At 39.7% G+C, this 18124-nt stretch overlaps 1 protein-coding gene across 8 annotated transcripts in view; it reads right to left on the reverse strand.

Annotated features, from left to right (window-relative positions):
• Positions 1 to 18124, reverse strand: part of l(3)80Fj (lethal (3) 80Fj) — a 74429-nt gene that overhangs the window by 24479 nt on the left and 31826 nt on the right. For 7 of the 8 annotated variants that reach the window (XR_002670792.2, XM_086979857.1, XM_022791028.2 and 4 more), the window contains 7 exons: positions 17008 to 17425; positions 16640 to 16905; positions 16036 to 16169; positions 9383 to 9473; positions 6518 to 6710; positions 3178 to 6179; positions 913 to 1035 (listed from right to left, as the gene is read on the reverse strand). Coding sequence is in view for 7 of the 8 variants with exons in the window: in XM_086979857.1 (XP_086835983.1) it covers positions 913 to 1035; positions 3178 to 6179; positions 6518 to 6710; positions 9383 to 9473; positions 16036 to 16169; positions 16640 to 16905; positions 17008 to 17425 (4227 nt within the window). In the remaining variant the exon portion in view is untranslated. The remainder of the gene's footprint in view (positions 1 to 912; positions 1036 to 3177; positions 6180 to 6517; positions 6711 to 9382; positions 9474 to 16035; positions 16170 to 16639; positions 16906 to 17007; positions 17426 to 18124) is intronic. The other variant, XM_086979858.1, reaches the window with a different exon arrangement.

An 18124-nucleotide genomic window follows, 5' to 3' on the forward strand; every position in this document is an offset into this window, starting at 1 on the left:
CGAACTGCCACGTCACTATCTATGTCGGCTATCAGAAAACAAGCGGATGGCAGTACTGCAAAGAAATTAGCACCATCTTAAGCGGAAGACAGCGACTGCGACAACACGCTACTGGACTGTCTCGGTTAACGCTTGCACGACTGAGGCAAATAGTGCCAGCAGTATAAACAGATTGCAGCATGACGGTAAAGGCAAACCCTACCGAGTTACGAAGAGAGGAAAGAACAAAACGATGCTGAAAATTGTCAACTTGTTTACGTCAACCTATCGTTGACAACAAACGGGTAGTTTGCTCATCACGTAGAGGAACAAGTTCGAAAAAAATCGTCACAATTGTCGCGATCAAAAACCCGCAAAAAGTCGAAACAGCAGTAACGTTATTTAGCTTGAAGACTGCACCGACTGCCACACGAGTACAGGCGGAATTCTTCTGGGTCCTCACGTAACAAATCGCAGTAGCTTCACTACGTGTTGACCAAAAATCCGATGTTTATCAAGAATGGTCGAAAGGCCTTCAATATTCTGTAAATCTGCATTTACACACACAAGGTTGAAGATGGGGAAGTAGACACTTCATTTCTTTCGTCCTAGCTAAGACCGACAACAGGTACAACAAAGTAATAGCCACATCATAACAAGATTTGCGGTGTATTCCATCACCTCATTCGGATATCAAACCATGATCCTATAAATCCAATGTGGCCTGACCAGATTAGTGGGCCAATTGCAAACAAATACCTAGCCAGGCAATAAATACGTTCATACAGGTACATAATACAATCTTATAAAGTATCTTGCATATATTTATGGAAATCTGCTATATTGTGTAACACAAATCGTATGAAATGAATAAGTGCCACTGCCTAAGCTGTTTATACGAGAAAATCTTCGTAATATGTGTGGAACAGTTACCTGAAGAGCCTCGAGGAGTACTCCGACAATCTCCTGAATTTCTGGATTTTTTATGACCTGACCCACTTGGGAGAGAGCCTGTGCTCCAGCTTGCTGTACTTTCACATGCGAATCACTCAGCACCTAAATAACATAAGTAAACGATACTTCTTTGTAAAATCGAAAAAACAAAGAAGCGCACACGGTACGGCATTATCTATAAGCTTATCTTTCCTGGTCAGTTCCTCCAAATGCATGTATTTTCCTAGGTAAATGGACAACATTTGCGTGGATTGCTTTGCTTATTTATATAGACTGTATCTAAACGAATAGATATTTCAACAAAATGTTTTGTATTTGGTTTCTGACGTCCGTACATATATGCCACTCGCCGCGATTAAGGCTTCAATTCGGCACCTAAGTTGCTAACAAATGATTTCCAACCTATTCCGTCTTTAAATGCAATAACTTTTTAATAGTAATCGCATGTCAAGCAATATTGATAGCTGTGAATTTCTTAAAGGGTGGCTTACACACGCTGCAGACAAGCATTTTCGGCCGATAGCAGGCCAAAGGTCCTAAAAATGTAATGACTCAATACAGCCATAAAGTTTAAAAAGCGCAAAAAGACTCAAGATTGGTCATTGGAACGGATATGCCTCAATTGTTACAGCCGGTAAATTTTATATTAAAACCTAGAGGGTGACGGTCATTTTCATATTTTCAGGCCTTTCAAATCTAAAACCTATTGAAGATCTCCGGATTTGCTCTATGAAGTCATTTTTCACAACCCGCCAAAAACTAGTAAGAGCGTAGATCGTCAATGCCGGACTTTCGGGTACGAAATTTTTGATCTTGGTGAGAGTTGTGCAGTGCGAGAAAGTCGGACAATCGGCGAACTTGGCTTAAATTCCATAAAATAACAATTTTGTTTGTTATTGCTGGTCTTTCCCTGGTACCACACTTAGTGGATAAACGTATGTGCGTAACGATATATAGCCTGCCTATGTTTCTCCCAATTAACACGTGTAATCCTGTATATTTATTAGAGCTAGTCTAATGTATATCTTAATTATACAAATATCGATAAAATATCCAGCTTTTATTGGCTAAGGCAGGTCCGTGACTAGTTAGTGGCATCAAACTCACTACCTACCCGTTGGGCACAAGCCGCCTTTGAAAATATTCAAGTATGTGCTTTGTTTTGTCTTCTTCCTTCCACCTGTTTTTTTTTTTTTAAATAAAAGTTCAGGCTAAAAACGTGTGTAACGTTCTGTGCTACGAAGTCAAGTATCCATAGGCAATGTCATGTTGTAAAAGTGTTTTGGAAACTAAGCTAAAAGTCAAAGCCAGGTACGTCAATAGTACTAACTATTTGCTACAAAGATTTCTTCAAATACAATTTTTAGCCCCTTTTTGTACTGAATGAGAACAGAAGCGTGGTAAAAGAAAACATTTACTGTTGGAGAAATGCTGGATCTTTAGGCTTCTTGCAGGAGAGTTTAAGTATCTTACACGAGCTAAATCGGATTAATCTGAAGGGCAGTTAGAAGGCGAGGAGGTTTACAACAAAGGTTATGCCAAAGGATTCAAATCTCTAACATATGGAGCCGTCAGTAATTACCTCAGGTCAACCTTAAAGAGGAACCGCTCAAAGAGAAAGTTGCTTCAATGCTTTATCGATGTGACGTTGAGACGAAAACAAAACCGATGGAACAAGGCTTCAAAGATGAATTCAGACTGAGGAAAACAACATCTATACTCCAGTTTCTTTTCATCTATTTTTCTAATGTTAGAGAATTACTCATTATGAACTCATGTTAAAGATGTTTCAACGACTTACACAACAAGTTTACAAGAAAAAATTAACTGTGGCTTTTTGGTACTTTTTAGCACGAAAATGTACCGGGTCACACATCGTTACCTGTATCCTGCTTTTTCCCTTGAAACTGAATAAATATTTAAGATGGAAAAACATTTGAGAAAATTAAGGGGATCCAAGGTGGGGATCGCTCGAGCTTGACAATCGTTTTAACATTCCAAAAAAAGGCGGCATTTGTACAATAAATTTTGGCAAAGTGCTAGCTTAAAACGAATAACTGAGATCCGAATTATTTAAGCATGTGCACTGGTATAAAACTTTTGACGCTTTTGAATATATAAGCTAAATATGTAGACGATTCTACTGAAACATTCAGCAACGCTAGTAATGTATAGATATTGTCTACCTTTAATACAAAACATGATATCAAAGTTGACACAACAGTAAGCAGTGAATCTACTTACCTGAATTAGTTTTGGTACTACGGTGGGCAAGCATGTGCTCAGTTGTTTAGGAGCGCAGTAGGCCATGCTGCCAAGCAGTTCCACAGCGCCACACTTAGTACGCCACGAATCATCCTCAAGAGCGCCGAGCAGAATGGGTAATGTAAGTTTAACTCCATGACCGGTTAGGTGACGCATCATCGCTTTGGCTGTAGCCTCAGTTGCCTCGCGTACATACTGGTTTGAATCGCCAAAGCAGGTGAGCAGGTGGCTAAGAATATGTACGATATAAGGTTCGAATAGCTTACCCAGCACATTGCACAGGATTTCAAAAGCGAACAAAGCACCTTCCTTTTTACGAACATTCTTCTTGTCTTGAATAGCGTCTGTAAGACGAGGCATAATATCCAACTGTTTTAACGACAAAATACCGAGTCCTTTTACTAATCCTGCTAGCCCATAAGCGGCTCCACGACGCTCTCCATAATTTTCAGAATTTAGCAATACAGCCATAAGGTTGTTCACAATTCCTGGAGCTTCGCCTTTAACTGCGGGAGCCAGAGGAGGTAAACATGCGCTAATAGCCTCTTGAACAGACTGAGAAGGAACAGACAGAAGTTCAAGCAATCGCCGTACGATAGGTTTGACACGATTATCATTCTTATCAAGATGGCGAGCTAGAGCGCCCATAAGAATAACAACGCTCTGGCGTACGCGATCTCCTGTTGGAGTTTGTTCAGCGCGTTTGAGATAATCATCGATGAGTTTGAGCAGGGGTGACACACTCTCTTTGCCTGCAGCATCTACAATCGCTAACCCAGCATCCAGCATTTCAATGTTCACCTTACTATGAGGATCGGACAGTCCTGTAGGAATGAGGAAGCTAACCACATCGATCACTACTGTTTGATTCATGCTGCCCGCCATGCTGCGAAGCGCATGTGCCACACCCCATCGAGAATACCAAGTGTCTACCCAATGCAAGTCTACGATGCGGCCGAAGTTATCCTTTTGAGGCTCTGAATCCGCTATGAGTGTCGCATAACGATCTCTGAGTACAGATACGACCTCTCCAATCTTGTTAGGATGCATAGCTGAAAGCGTCATCAATGCTTGTCCTGCCGCCTGTCGAGCATGAGCTTGAGGCTTAAGAGCTCCCTCAACTAAAACGTCGAAAAATTCCGGGCTCGCTTGTAGATTCAGCTGTAACCACAGCTGTTCAGCAGCCGACCGTACAGTCTCCTCTGGATCGCATTTAAACATCCACGTGCTTTTCGTTATGGCTGCGATCAAAGACTCAGCAAGAGTTTGATTCCTTGCAAATAGTTCTTGTAAAGTTCGGAAGCACATAGTACGAACGAAACCATTTGGGCAATAAAGTAGTTCGAGAATTCCATCGATGACGTCGGGCTCAGCTTTTAACACGGAAAGTGATTGACATATTTCTATCAATGCAATTTGCACATCTGCACGAAGGGCCGTATTTTGGCCCACCACCAACAGGGTGTACAACACATCTGCAGAACATAGATGGCCGGGATTGCACAACACCATTGACTCATCATCATCAACGAAGTTTTTCACATAATATGCTTGCGCCAGTTGAATACATCGGATGCTTGTTTCGCTACCTAGTTCTCTTTGTAAAATAAGTGCCAGCAGTGGAAAGACAAGGTTGAAAAATAGTGAATTTAGCTTAGCGCGCATCACAGTAAACTCATTTGCCACTATCTCATGATACTCTTGGGAACCTTGCTGTCTGACTATATATGTATGGAGTTCTCGGATAGTTCGATGAAGTGCATCTACAAGCGGCTCTTGGCGCCACTCATTATCTATAGCTGCTCTGCTTTCATCTCTTGCGCGCAAAAGCGCATAGAAAGCGCTTAAGCCTATTCGTTTCGTTGGAGCTGTAATTATAATCATCTCATAAAGAAGATCTTTCATATGATTCGCTGCAAGGTATGATCCAAGCATGGCCAGCAGTCGTCTTACAATATGCTTCATATAGGGAGAAAGATGCACGAATACCAAGTGGGTGGGAAGGTCTGTGCTGTTAAGAAGAGTAAGCATTAGTTGTTTCGAGTTGACAACTTTCACATGCAATAGCTGTAGGTGCTGCCGGATTGTGGTTTCTTTTTCTAACTGCAGCACAAGTGCTTCTTTTTGTTTCGGCGTCAGTTGAATACCCTTCTTTTGCTCGCTGATCTTTTTAAGTTCAAGTTCAAATAATTGCTCCTCGTATGTGTAAGCTTTGCTTTCGCGTTTTACGTTCTTCTCGGGCACTTCTAGGGACTGTCCAATTACAGTCTTATCAAAAACCTCACCTTTTGGTGAATGAAAAATTTGCACTTCAAGTTTACTTACACTAAGAAGCGCCGGATCCTTTAAGTGATCTTCAAAATAGTGTGCCACCCTTGAAAAGATGACTTCAGGGTAAAAACTGGCTAACGACGCTATGCACTTATGTGCCCGCTCGTCGATTATTTCATCACTCTTCATAAGACGAGCAAGTAATTTGTCTACATTGATATTTTCTAGTGAAATCTTCTGCTGTTCTAAAATTTTGACCCACACTGGAGTCTTAACAGTATGCGCAGCTAATATAGCTTCTTCGGCAATGAGAAGACTCTGCATGCGGTCATAGGCTTCGTTTACGGCAATGGCAATAATTGCTTGTGGCGCAGTCACTTCTGATGCGACCACGTCGATATGATCAAGCAAATATAACGCTAGCATTATGCCACCCGACTTGTGCTCGCCTTGTGGAGAACAGATCCGTTTTATAACCTGGATGGCATTTGTTCGTACATTCCTGTTTGAGCTGGTCAAAGTGCGCAACAGCACCGGGCAGCATGCTCCAAACGGGCATCCATCGCGCAGTAACATCTCCACTAACTCAAGTGCCATATGTTCTAAAAGTGGGTTTCCCGACACCGTAGAAAAAATAAATTTGTCCGCTAAGTAGGGTAAGGCTTCGGCTCCTTCGGTCGTTTGAGAAAGTAACTTTGCCAATTCATCACCTGAAAAGCATAATAGATTTAGCCTAGTGGAAAATACTCACAGCTTCTAAGACATTTTAGACATCACGCTAAGTCTGATTGATAAAGCAGTATAATTTTTATTCGTGATGTCAGCAATCATAGGTACCTTATGATTGCTCGGGAGGCAGAAATATTTCCTTTTTTTTCTACTTTCGAATGGTTCAACGCGTATTTTGGTTGCCTCAGGTGTCCCGCCTCTAAAAAAATCCTTCTGTTTACGGCTAACACAGTGATCGCTCTTCCAGATTTTACTTTATTTAAATCAAGTCTCAAAATTTAACTAGAAAAAGAAATATTGTTTTGTTGCAGTTACTCACTAGGTTTTAATTTCGATGCCAATTTGTAAAGTACACAAGCAGTGGCGATATAATATGGGTAAATTGCTACAACGGCCGATTTTCCCTGTGAAGTCCGCAAAACGTCTTCCAGTGTTTTAATAAAACTGGGCTGTTGGATAGAGGAAGGTGAGGCATCCGTAAGGCCAGAAAGGAAGCAGTTGAGGTAGGCCACCTAGAAACCAGCAGAGAATAGTTGCACATACTCTGGATATTTAGTGTATTGAGTAAGCCTAATGGAATGAGTTTACTCAATATACTAAATTGTTTAAAACAGAGCTCGGAATGCATCATAATACTCAGAGCGCAATGCGGCAAGAATGCATAAGCGGAGTGCCCATAACCATAAATTTGGAGAACTATCATGTGCACACATATAACAAGGTACGGCTATGAGACATATTTCTATTTAGCTTTTTAAGGACATATGCTTTTTAATCACATCTTATAATGATATATATGTAATGGAAATGTAAGGGATGAGATACATTGTTGCAACATCATTATACATACATATGTCAATTTATGTTGGCAGACTATCCTATTCAGACTATTTCCTGGTATCATTTATATCATTATATAATTAAGAATTTAGTACATTCTCATGACTAATTCCACGAAATAGTTTAAATAAAAAAAAATCATAAGAAACTGACGTTTAACTGGCTTTCTAGTTAATCAGTTCATAGGCTACGTAGGAAACTTGTGACCTAGATCAACCAAGCTCAAAAGATGCGCTAATTCATGTATTGTAGTAAGCCTTCTTCGAAAAGAATCCTTTTTGGCATAAAGGATTCAATTTTTTCAGTTTTTCTGAATCGGTTCTCTTTATACTCTTCAGCTGCTTAGCAAGGCTTGAATATCACTCACAAACACTTTCGCTTCTTTAGAAAACACTTAATTCACACAAAACAAAATTATAGCCCAATTCAGATTCCAAAGAAAGAAAGCATGGTGCGTATAACTCGATTAAGAAATTTGATTACGCAAAATAACGCTGTTTTTACAAAGTATTAACAAAATAAAATACGGGGCGCGAAGTATAGCCACATACAAAAAAATGAGCCCAAAATACCGAAAGATTTTTATCCAGACACAGGCTATATCAAAGTTACAGCTCCTTGAATCAACATAATACTTTATCGATTCCTTCGCGAAATTACAGTTGGGTACGAGGTAGTCATTTCTGCATGAAATCAGCAACTCGACAAAGTGGTTAAATTAAACTTTCAGCAATTGTGGGGTAGACAAAACGGTTTTAGCCTGGACTTTGTCGATAAAATATTGAAACAAAATCGACAGCAAGGATGACCCAAACGACAAATTTAGCATACGAATAGAAAGCGGGACGTTTAGCGAACGGGACATTCGCCTTTTTAAGATTAATATTAATACTGCAGACGGAAAGCCTGAGGACCCTGTTTGCTAAAGTATATAAGTATCAGTAAGGATATATACTATATAGATAGGTACTTATATCATAAAGATGTAAGTATCAGTAGTTACACGCCTTGGAAATCCACGGACTTTTTCGGTGGAGGCAAATCTTATGGGCTATGTTGCCAATCGTAATATGTAGGTTACTTTTTGCAAGAAAATATATCGGGATATATAACTAGTATCTGGAAGAAAAACCCTGTGTTTACATGCAAGAACTCTACAGACGGGCCTGGTTTTCGGAATACTGGAAAAAGGGGAACCGGAGAAATAGGAGTAAGATGAATAAAGCAATTTTGCACAGATTCTACTGCTACATATAAACTCGAGCCGTTATATGCGTCCAAAGGAAGACGTATCTGCTTTTTATGCAGTAAATAACATGTTTTTCCCATAATATACTATGTAATGTTTTACAAGGAGTCACTACTTAAAGAATACCCAACATTGTTACAACACGTAGCCGGCATTAAATGAATATAAACTGTTGAAAGGTTGGCAAAAATATCGTTTTTCGCATTCAATCCAAAGAGCTCCTAGGGTATTTGTCTTACCTACGGCGATTGAATTATAGCTGAGAAACACTCTGTAAGCCCTTTCGGATGGAGTTTAAGCGCCCAGAAAGCGAACAGATTTCAGTCGACAGTTATATGGCGAATGCTAAAAAAAAACTGAGAATCGGCCAAAAAGGTCGACCGCACATCTGAGGCAATCATCAGGTACCTTCATTCGATGGCATTTTTCGAAAATTTAAATCATCAATTTTCGAATTTTGAAAACAATTAGTTTTCAAAATTTGCGAATTTTTGCCGAACTCGAAAGGCCAGTCAGGACCGGGTACATTCTGCAGGTTTATCTAGTTTTTAACGTATACGGCACAGATGTTCCGGGCTTTTTTAGTGCCTTTCGACCTCGGCAGAAGACTAATCAGATGTCAAAAATAGATTATTGCAACATCTATATTCGAAGCTGAAAGTTGAGAACAACCGACGCAGTGATGGCAGATATGAAATGATTAATGTCACTAGCACAGGAATCAAACGGGTGTAAAACTTGATCAGCATAGAAAGCAGACGGTTATTTGTTCGAAAAATTCAGTTGGGTAAAGAAATGAGAAAAACTACAGATGAAGACAAGAATTTTACAGTCTTCACAGATAGTCTTTCTTAATACGAATAATGAACCAAAAATTGAATGATGACAGCGGATAATTATAGAACTCTCGGCTGTATAAAAATTTGTTTATGATAAGTTCTTAGAACAAGATGGAGGAAATGTTGATCTAAACTTGCTAAATCTTTACTTGTTTAAAACCCTAAAATGGTTTAGTCCCGAGCATTGCATTCGCAGCCGAAACCTATTATCCGATATTTATTTGTTCATGACAAAGAAAACCTTTAAATGTCTTACCTGTATAGAAGTGCTACTTGTTTTAAGACGCAGCCCGATTTCTATAATAGAAATGAGTTCTTTGGGTATAAGAGGCACACTCGAACACCACCTGAAAAATTAATTAGCAAGTATACCATTAAAATAGTACGTACTGTTTCCATATAATTGATTTTTGTTGGTTAAATAAATCTATGCGTTATCGGGTATATCTGGAAATCGATATATTTATCTTTTGAAGTCGTGCAATTTCTTTAATCTATATTTAACTCATAATGCATTATTTTTGCTCACTTCTAACCAACGTTCTAGTACGTCTAAAAATTATGCCTAGAGAGAAGCTAGTTTCGATGTTCTTTGCGTACTTGGATTTGGTATTTTGATATAGAGATCCATTTGAGAGCTGTGTTTTGATAAGGATTTAATTAGTTTTGTATAGAAATTATCTATAACTATTACGGAAGGCGGCTTATACCGGATCACTAATTTTATGTCCCACGCAAGTAGTGGGTGAAATTTAGCTTCTTTCATAAGTTCTTGGATCATTACTAATTTTTCGCGATAATCTGCTGAAGAATTTATATCTCACACTCTATTACTATCCGATGAAAAACAACAACCTTTTTGACAAAAAAAGATTAGAGGCGTTGGCTTAGACGTAAGATACCCATTTGTTTTAAAAAAAAGAGATGTTTTTTTAAAACAGATATATGTAAGGCGAAAAATCGGAGAATAAAAATTACATTAAAATTTCCAAGCAAATCTCGCCCGGGACTGTCGGACGTCGAATAAATCGCAGTAAGTTAAGTTCAACAAATAGCTTTTCTGTTCGTTGGATTTGATGGCAAGTAAACGATACAGCCCTGCCGAAAAGCTAAGACCAATAAATTACTATATTTGACCCGGGCTGTAAATTGGCAGAATACGTAGACCAGTCTAGTATCGAGTCGACGAGGATGCGATCAAATCAGGCACTTCGCCTAAAGCACTTGTCGCCTGTCTTTCGAACACCACCATATTTATTTCTTTATTGGTTCCTTCATTAGATTTGCTGCGGTTAGGGTCAGCTGCGCCCGGGATATTGTACAATCGGTATCCGTCGCGCACATGCAAAACCTGGCAGCATCACCTCCTCTTAAGGGTGGCCTTTGAGTTACTTGCAGAAACGGTAAGCCTATTTGGAATTGTTACGGATGAAGCTGCATTGGCGATTTCTGTTGTACGAATGCGGTTTAAACTCTTCGGGAGGATCCGGAAAAGTATCCCTTGTGCCGTCAAAGAGTCTAACATGATGCTCGACTAGACGACAAGGGGAAAATACTATGCCTTCGTACACCGCTGGGTAAGCTGGGCTATCGTAGGCCTTTGTATTATTCTTGATGAACAAACAAGCCTTCATCTGTCCATTACAATACCTTCTGCACTTGACTTGTCAGTTTCTTCTAGTCATACAAAGCAATGGCTTCCTTCGGCTGGGGTGGTCGGGGCTCCTTTCTCCTCTACGTTGTACGCCAAGCTACCTGTAAGCTCGTATGGTAGTACATAACCTTTTTTAAACCTTAAGGTTATGCGCAGTCAAGGGTCCTTTCTCTGTGTTGTCCGTATCGCACCAGCCGCAGGATCAGCCCTGACAAGGCGTTTTCATTGGCAATGCTTTACATATGGACGACCTCGGAAGTTGTATTCCTGTGGGACCAGAACCTGACGAGCTAATTTCGAACACAGGTATTTTAAGGTGCGCAATACAATGTTGTCGGTCATTTTTTTAAAAAAAAAAACGCAATTTCTAAACGATCCGCACAATTACCGGGAGCTTCAAAGGAATTTCACCTAGCTTCCGTAACGATTAAATTGCGCATGCGATGATTGATTTGCACTTCCTTTCGGCCCGGAAAAGCACCACTTCAAACCCGATTTTGCGGATACCATTTATCTCGTTTCTAAATGCTGTAAATGACAAAGAACGGGTTTTTCCGCCATTTGCGTTCTTTCCGTCATTCCGACAATGACTAGGCCCCAAAAGTTTTAATTCTTGGGCTACAGGGTTCATACTTCTTGGACTTTCTCGGAATTCGAAGTCTCAGCGGTCGTGAAAACACTTCCCATGCTCCGCGCGAAGGAAGCTATAGGTGGTAAATCACGTCAGCGGCTTAAATACAATACGTGACGAAGCGTTTCATCATCAGCGCGGAATTCGTGATTCAAGAAGGTGGTAGTCCTGTACGAGGTCTACCAGCAGCCGTAAAAAGATCCAAGAAATCACCAGATAGTTGATCTCGGCAACTCTTTGAGGACATGGTCACGAGCCTTCTAAGGATTTTGTGCGACCTGTTTTAGGTCCGCATGAACTATTCGCTTACCAGACCATACTGCCCGGAGAGTCCCCCGAGATCTGGAGGCACGGTAGGTCGAGACCTTGTGCAATTCCGACAGCATGTGCTTTGCTGACTTCAAGCTCAACAGCGACAGGTGAATTTACGACAATAATAAGTTCGCCCCGTGGGAAGACAGCGCAAGTCACACGGGTGACGCTACGGTTATCTTAGAAATTGCAACTCCGGTGCCACTGACCCTGTACAATCGTGAGTAAACTAGTGCCACATAGCTATAGCATAGCCATTTGTTAAAGGCATAAAATACTACACCTAAGTAAATGTGACCCGGATTTATATGAGGTATTCTCTAATGCATGATAAATTGCAGTAAGCCACTGGCTGATTAGGTGTTATCAAAGAAAAATGAGTGTACACATAAAGAAAACGTTTAGTGTTAAAAACCAACGTTGTTAGTCAGCTTCTATTACTTGAAAATGAAAGCAGCCGCAAAAGCTGAGGAAAACTGAAGATCTCAAACCAAAGAACGAGTTGCCGTAATTATAGAGCCTTTTAAACAAAATGAAGTATAGACAGTAAGTTTCCTGGCGACTCAAATGGAAGCACAAGTCACAAGATTGGGGCGGAAATACTGAAGTGTCTGAAAATGCGGTAACAAAATGCGTCCGCCATAAATGACTCAGGCCATTTGAAAATGCGTGTAATGCATTTGGTGGTAATGCGGAGTAGATTGGAATGCTAGTATATTGCAATGAATATCAGGGGCATCTGCTACTCTGAGCTACTCATTTCAATGAAATAAGGAATGTAGCTCGGTACTTCAAATATTCTCAAGCGACTCAGAGACCGTTGACACGGGAATCGAAGACACGCAGTCTGATTACTTGATGGCAACGCCGGGCGTCATCGGTGTGCGTCAATTATTTCTTAGATTAAGCAAAAAATATCTAATGCTGGCTTCAACCCGCTTAACTTCTCGAATTAAATTCGTGTAATAATAGGCTATTCATGCCCTGAAACGAGCAACTTGTAAACATTGTCCCACTATCGATTTAGTCGAGAAATCATATACAAAATAATTACACATGGAAACGCGAATGGCAGGTATATAGCTGTTCAGACGTTAGGACAAGTCAAAATAAAAAATGTACCTCTAACACAAAAAAATGCTTGCGTCATTTAAAGGTGTCATTCCTTCGTTTGTTCAATGCAGTTTCCATTTACATTACTTATATTTTCGACTAGGGATCTAAACCGCTCACATGTTTGTTCCCGTGACTTATTTTTGCATCGATAATCATTTTTTTTTATTAACGAAAGACCAAAGACGATTTGTTACTTCAGGCTTGACAGAACTAAAAAGCAAACAACGTCGATAAAATATATTGGTTTCATTGCATCTCACAAAGCGCCAATCTGACATTTGTGACATATGACATATATAGTAAATAAATCCGTGACGTGGTTGTCATGCCCACATTAAATTTTCGTTGCTATAGTGACTTAATCGATGAAAGAATTATCAAAGACTCTTCGACGACGTCGATGGACTCTAGTGTGTCCACTAGCGTTTCTCCTTTTTTTTCACCTCCAGATTTTTCACTAAACTGTGCTAAAACCTGCTTCTGCGTCTTTTGCGTCCGCATATTATTTGCGACGCCTTTTGCTAATGATTTTAGATTACCTAAGAACTGTATTATCTCCGAGGAGGTTGCGCTGCAACAAGATTATATAAAAATTGATCTTCGTGCAAATCTAATAATGAAACACAGTTTTCTGAGGTAGCTCAAGTGATGAATTTTATAAATATAATAGCATGGGTGGTAGTGTGAAGACTTAACAATCAAGATCTTTAGCACGACGGACCGGCATGGTAGCTTCCGCAGTGCGTGTCGACGGAATCATGGTTGACGGAAAAGCCTGCAATCAATTCACCCGCAAAGACGGAGAGCTAGCAGTAGAGGTAACCGTTGTTTTTTCTTGCTTGCGACAGGCCACTTGAAAGCGAACAGCATTTCGTTCGTCATTCTGCGGATAAGTGTCGCTATCGTTCGTATGAGACATGTGACAACCATCATTCTCCTAATTCTTACAGATCCTCATCGAAAAAAGGCATTTGAAAGTTTGTGGAGTCTGTTTTTCATATTTGTACTTAAAATAAATCTGTAAGTAAGTTAACAGCCCAAGGGATTTTCAGTAGTCGCACATAGTCAAAGGATACGCTTACAAATGCTGACTTAATGCCATCCCGTCAAAGCTGCTGACTCATTGTCAGACAGGCCGGTAAAGAACATGCAGAACAGACACACAGGTTGTCATATTAAGACCCATTTATAATTTCACTTAATAGGTCTAAGTTATGCAATATCGTCATCCACTGAGATGTTTTTTTATCAAATATTGCTTAAATACCTAGCTGGTGGAAAATGGTGAAATGGGTTCTACTTTTCTGGAGCACCCGCTGAACAGGACAAGTCAAATATCGTTTCCCTCCTCTGCAATAATTTCTTTATTCTATAAACCGAATAAGTAAGAGACCTTTTTATAGGCAGATATCAGACTGGTATGCGGACTAAGAACATTTTGCGCTATCGCATTAGCTGAAAAATGCCTTAGGAATTTTATTGCACTTCCCACATTATTCGTAGTGGTACAAAGCAGTGTAGACGATCTCCTTAGAAGATTTCCGAGGCCGATGACAGCTTCCCTTCAATAAATGATATCGCTTTGTTTTTGTGGTATGTACAGTTCCTGTATGACAGTAAAGTTCAACAATCAGGACAGCAGTTTCCTGGTGATTCTCTTCCTTGTATATGAGCCTTTACCGCATCCTTTATAACTGTGGATGCGCAAATCGTCAGTACTTGGACAGCTCATGTGGCTTAATTGTTTACTCATTAGTCATTCAAACAGGACTGAATCCACTACACGTTGTGAAATTTGGAATTAACTTAGAAGAAGCTCGCGCAGCACGTCGGTTAAGCCCCATCAGTTGGTGTAGGAGATCAATTTGATACGCACTAGTATCTGAAATCCTTAACGAAGTAACTAACAGCCGTTGATTTCGTTTCCAGAGCCTCACGAACCATTTATCTCTAAGGAAACGGCAACCCGTGAGTACTAGGCTGCCTAGTTTTGCGCTCCGTTCTCCAATGCGCTTACGTACGAAACGCGATTTAGCCAAATCAGAAACAAGAAGGCACATCGTTTATAGATTTGTTGTATATCAATCACAGCAAATTTAGCTAGACCTTTCTATTAATGAAAGACACCGTCCTTGCAATATACATAACTAATACACTCAGATCACTGATACAGACTGGCTTGGGCTTAATCGGTAGGACCGGTAGCGGTGTCTAATTGCTTAACTATCGCTCCCAAAGGCGTATGCTTCATTATGGTGAATATAAATTTTTAAGCCCAAATGGCCAATATGTAATTCATTCGTGCAAGTTATTACTTAATTATTAATAAACGGCTATAATTGTCGCTATCCTCTCCTCCCATATGTGTTTGCTTAATGAAATGTTGTGAGAACTTGTGCCCATATTGAAATTAGGCACTAGCTGTCACAATCACATATTTCCCCAAAATCCTTACTGACCTGTCCTGTTTTCACTAATTTTACCGGTAAAATAATATGTTGGCGTCCGAAGGCCTAATTGGAAAGAATACTTCATTGTCTATAGTTTATCGAAATATGTTTGTAAAACGTAACCGCGTAGACGTACCAGTAACTACTGTAAATTCTTAAGTAGAAGTAATCTAAGAGCAGTCTGGTATTCCGGTTTTAAAGCAACGCGTACTTAAGAAGTGTAATGATCCAAAATCACAGTATAAATTTTACGGGTAACCTGACACTAAGAGATACGGGAACCAGGAATATAATTCGTAATTTTTAAGAATATAACGTTATTAAGATAAATTTATCTAAACGTTTCATAATATTCTACGAATAGATTCAGACTTTAGATGATAAACATTTGAGCGCTGTACAACAGCTTGCGTCATGTTTTAATAGGAGTCCATTATGGGAACATCTATAAAGGTACCTTTAAAAATGATAGCTGGGTACGTTCACTTGTAGTTATAGTAAGGCATGAACCAAAAGCCGAGGAAAGAAGAAATGCACCCTTTAGATATCTAAGAAATATCTTAGAATTATCTTAGAAAATATCTTTAGATTCACGGGTTGGATAAACAGACCCACCTGATTTCCCACATGTCTAGCTCAGGTTCTTTCACACCAAAATTGCAGACTAATGCCTGTGGAAGGTATAATAAAGATTCACCAGAAATGTAGTCCACGAATGTGAGCAACAACTAATTTTCCTCACTTACTCCGCAATGGTTTGTAGCATTTCGAGGATGACTGGTTCACTGACTTCGCTTTTGAGCAGAGGCGCCATGCCCCGCAGTATACAACTCAATAGTTCTGATGATAAAGACGTATCGTTTGCATACGCAGTTTTTGTCTGTAAATAAAATAATTGTAATTTTAAAAAGATTGTCAAAGGTAGTTATTTAGAGAAGATTTAACTACAGACTCAAGGTTAATGTGGTGCGGACAAAAATGACGAAACCTGTTATTTAAAAACAATAAGTAATGGAAACTACAATAGTATTCCATATGCATCTTTCTTAATCACAGTAATTTCATTCAAAAATAGCACTTACATCTTTTTTGGTAGTTTAAATCTATGTGCAAAATTCAGCAAAAAAATCTTTCAAAAATATTTCTCCTAAATTTTCAGCAAATGTTTATTGTTCGCTGTGGGCGGCACGGCCAGTATCGAGATTCTTCAGTTTTACTTAATCCTAAATACCGAATTTTAATTTGAGCTGTTATTTGGCCAAAGCAGGATTATACGTATAGACGAGTATACGATAATAGTCTATCATATGATGACGAATAATGCTCGAAAATATCAAAAATAAAAAATACCTCTCGAATTGTGGCTATTATTGATAGCTTCTGTGAGGTACTGGCAAGCTTGCCTTCGCTCCCTGCAAGCACGCCCAGTTGGTAAGTAAGTAGCGTCTTAGCAGCATGCTGTTGTGGGCACAGTTTAGCTAAAGCCAATATTGCGGCTCGCCCTGCTCTTTGAATTCCTTCATCATTGGCTATTACTGAAGGGCCGCACATCTTTACCAATTTTTCCGCAGAAGAACTCAAATCGAGAGCCAGACCAGAGAAAATGTCGGCCAACGCTGCAACAGAGAGCATAAATAGAATGACAAATAACAAACACTTAGTTTAATAAAAGTTCGTCTGTTTGTAAAAAACTAAAGAATGGTGCACTGAAGACTTACTGGCAATGATGACCTCGGGGCTGCGAAGCATTTGCCTTTGCAAAGGGGGCATAACGATTTTATCAAAATCTTCCAACGAATATATTTTGAGAACATGAGCCCAGTTGCTCGAGACCCAGCTGAGAATTCCAGTCTTTGCTGTGAGCAAAGTCGTAAGTGTCTCGAAGGTTTGAGGCTTTAAAGTATCCATTAGCGTAGATGTTTTCGAACTTTTTGTCTCCAGGAAGCGGAAAATAAACTCCAAAATGATCATTTTTTCCTCCGCGCAAAGGTCGGCTTCACATTTGCTCAAATTGGCTGCAAAGCTTTCGACCGACACTTGCGACATATAGTGTGAGAACGTTCGAAAAGCGACTGTGGTTAGTTTTGCATTGCCGGCCTTGCAAACCCATGCTAGAAGTTGAATGAGGCACTTCATCTGTAAGAGTAAACGAAGACATACTTGAGTTCTTGCAGCACGTAATTCTACCCATCTACATGCCTATTTTGAACTTACTATAATTTTCTAGTAGATTTAGGTGGGAGCCAACAATCGATTCCTCACTGCAGTCCGTACTAAAGGTAAAATCCGTTGCTTCAGTGGACAACTCTACCTAGATTTAAGTGTCTTCAGAGCAATGCATAAGTTGCTGCTCCCCGTACTTCTGTCTAAACAGGCAGACCCCAAATATACAAACATTCGGTTTTCTTAAGAGGCTGGAGAGAGTTGCTTGCGGATTCTCAGAAAAAAGTGAGCCGCGATTGGCTGCGCAGAATCTTTATGGAGATATTTCAAATGATGTACATTTTGAGAAATCTGATCCCCAAGGCTAAAAAGAGTGAAATTCTCGTATAGTCTAAGTTTTAATGGACACACTAAATCTATGCTCACTTAAATGCAACTGGACCTTAGATATTGCGTTCAATATTTTTTCATCCACCTGAAACCATATAGTTCTCACGATTTACTAACTGCTGTGCTCTTCTTGCTGTGAAAGGTCGTCTCACAATTTTATATGTGTTACAAAATCTTATGTTTGGACTCCAAAGATCGGTACGTTTACTCTACTATTTGCGGAGGTCACAGAATTGCTGACACAACTTTAGATATTTGTAACGTTTATCATAGAAATATTTT

The sequence above is a fragment of the Varroa destructor genome, unplaced genomic scaffold (assembly GCF_002443255.2).
Source record: "Varroa destructor unplaced genomic scaffold, Vdes_3.0 BEIS01000002.1, whole genome shotgun sequence".
Taxonomy (NCBI): Eukaryota; Metazoa; Arthropoda; class Arachnida; order Mesostigmata; family Varroidae; genus Varroa; species Varroa destructor.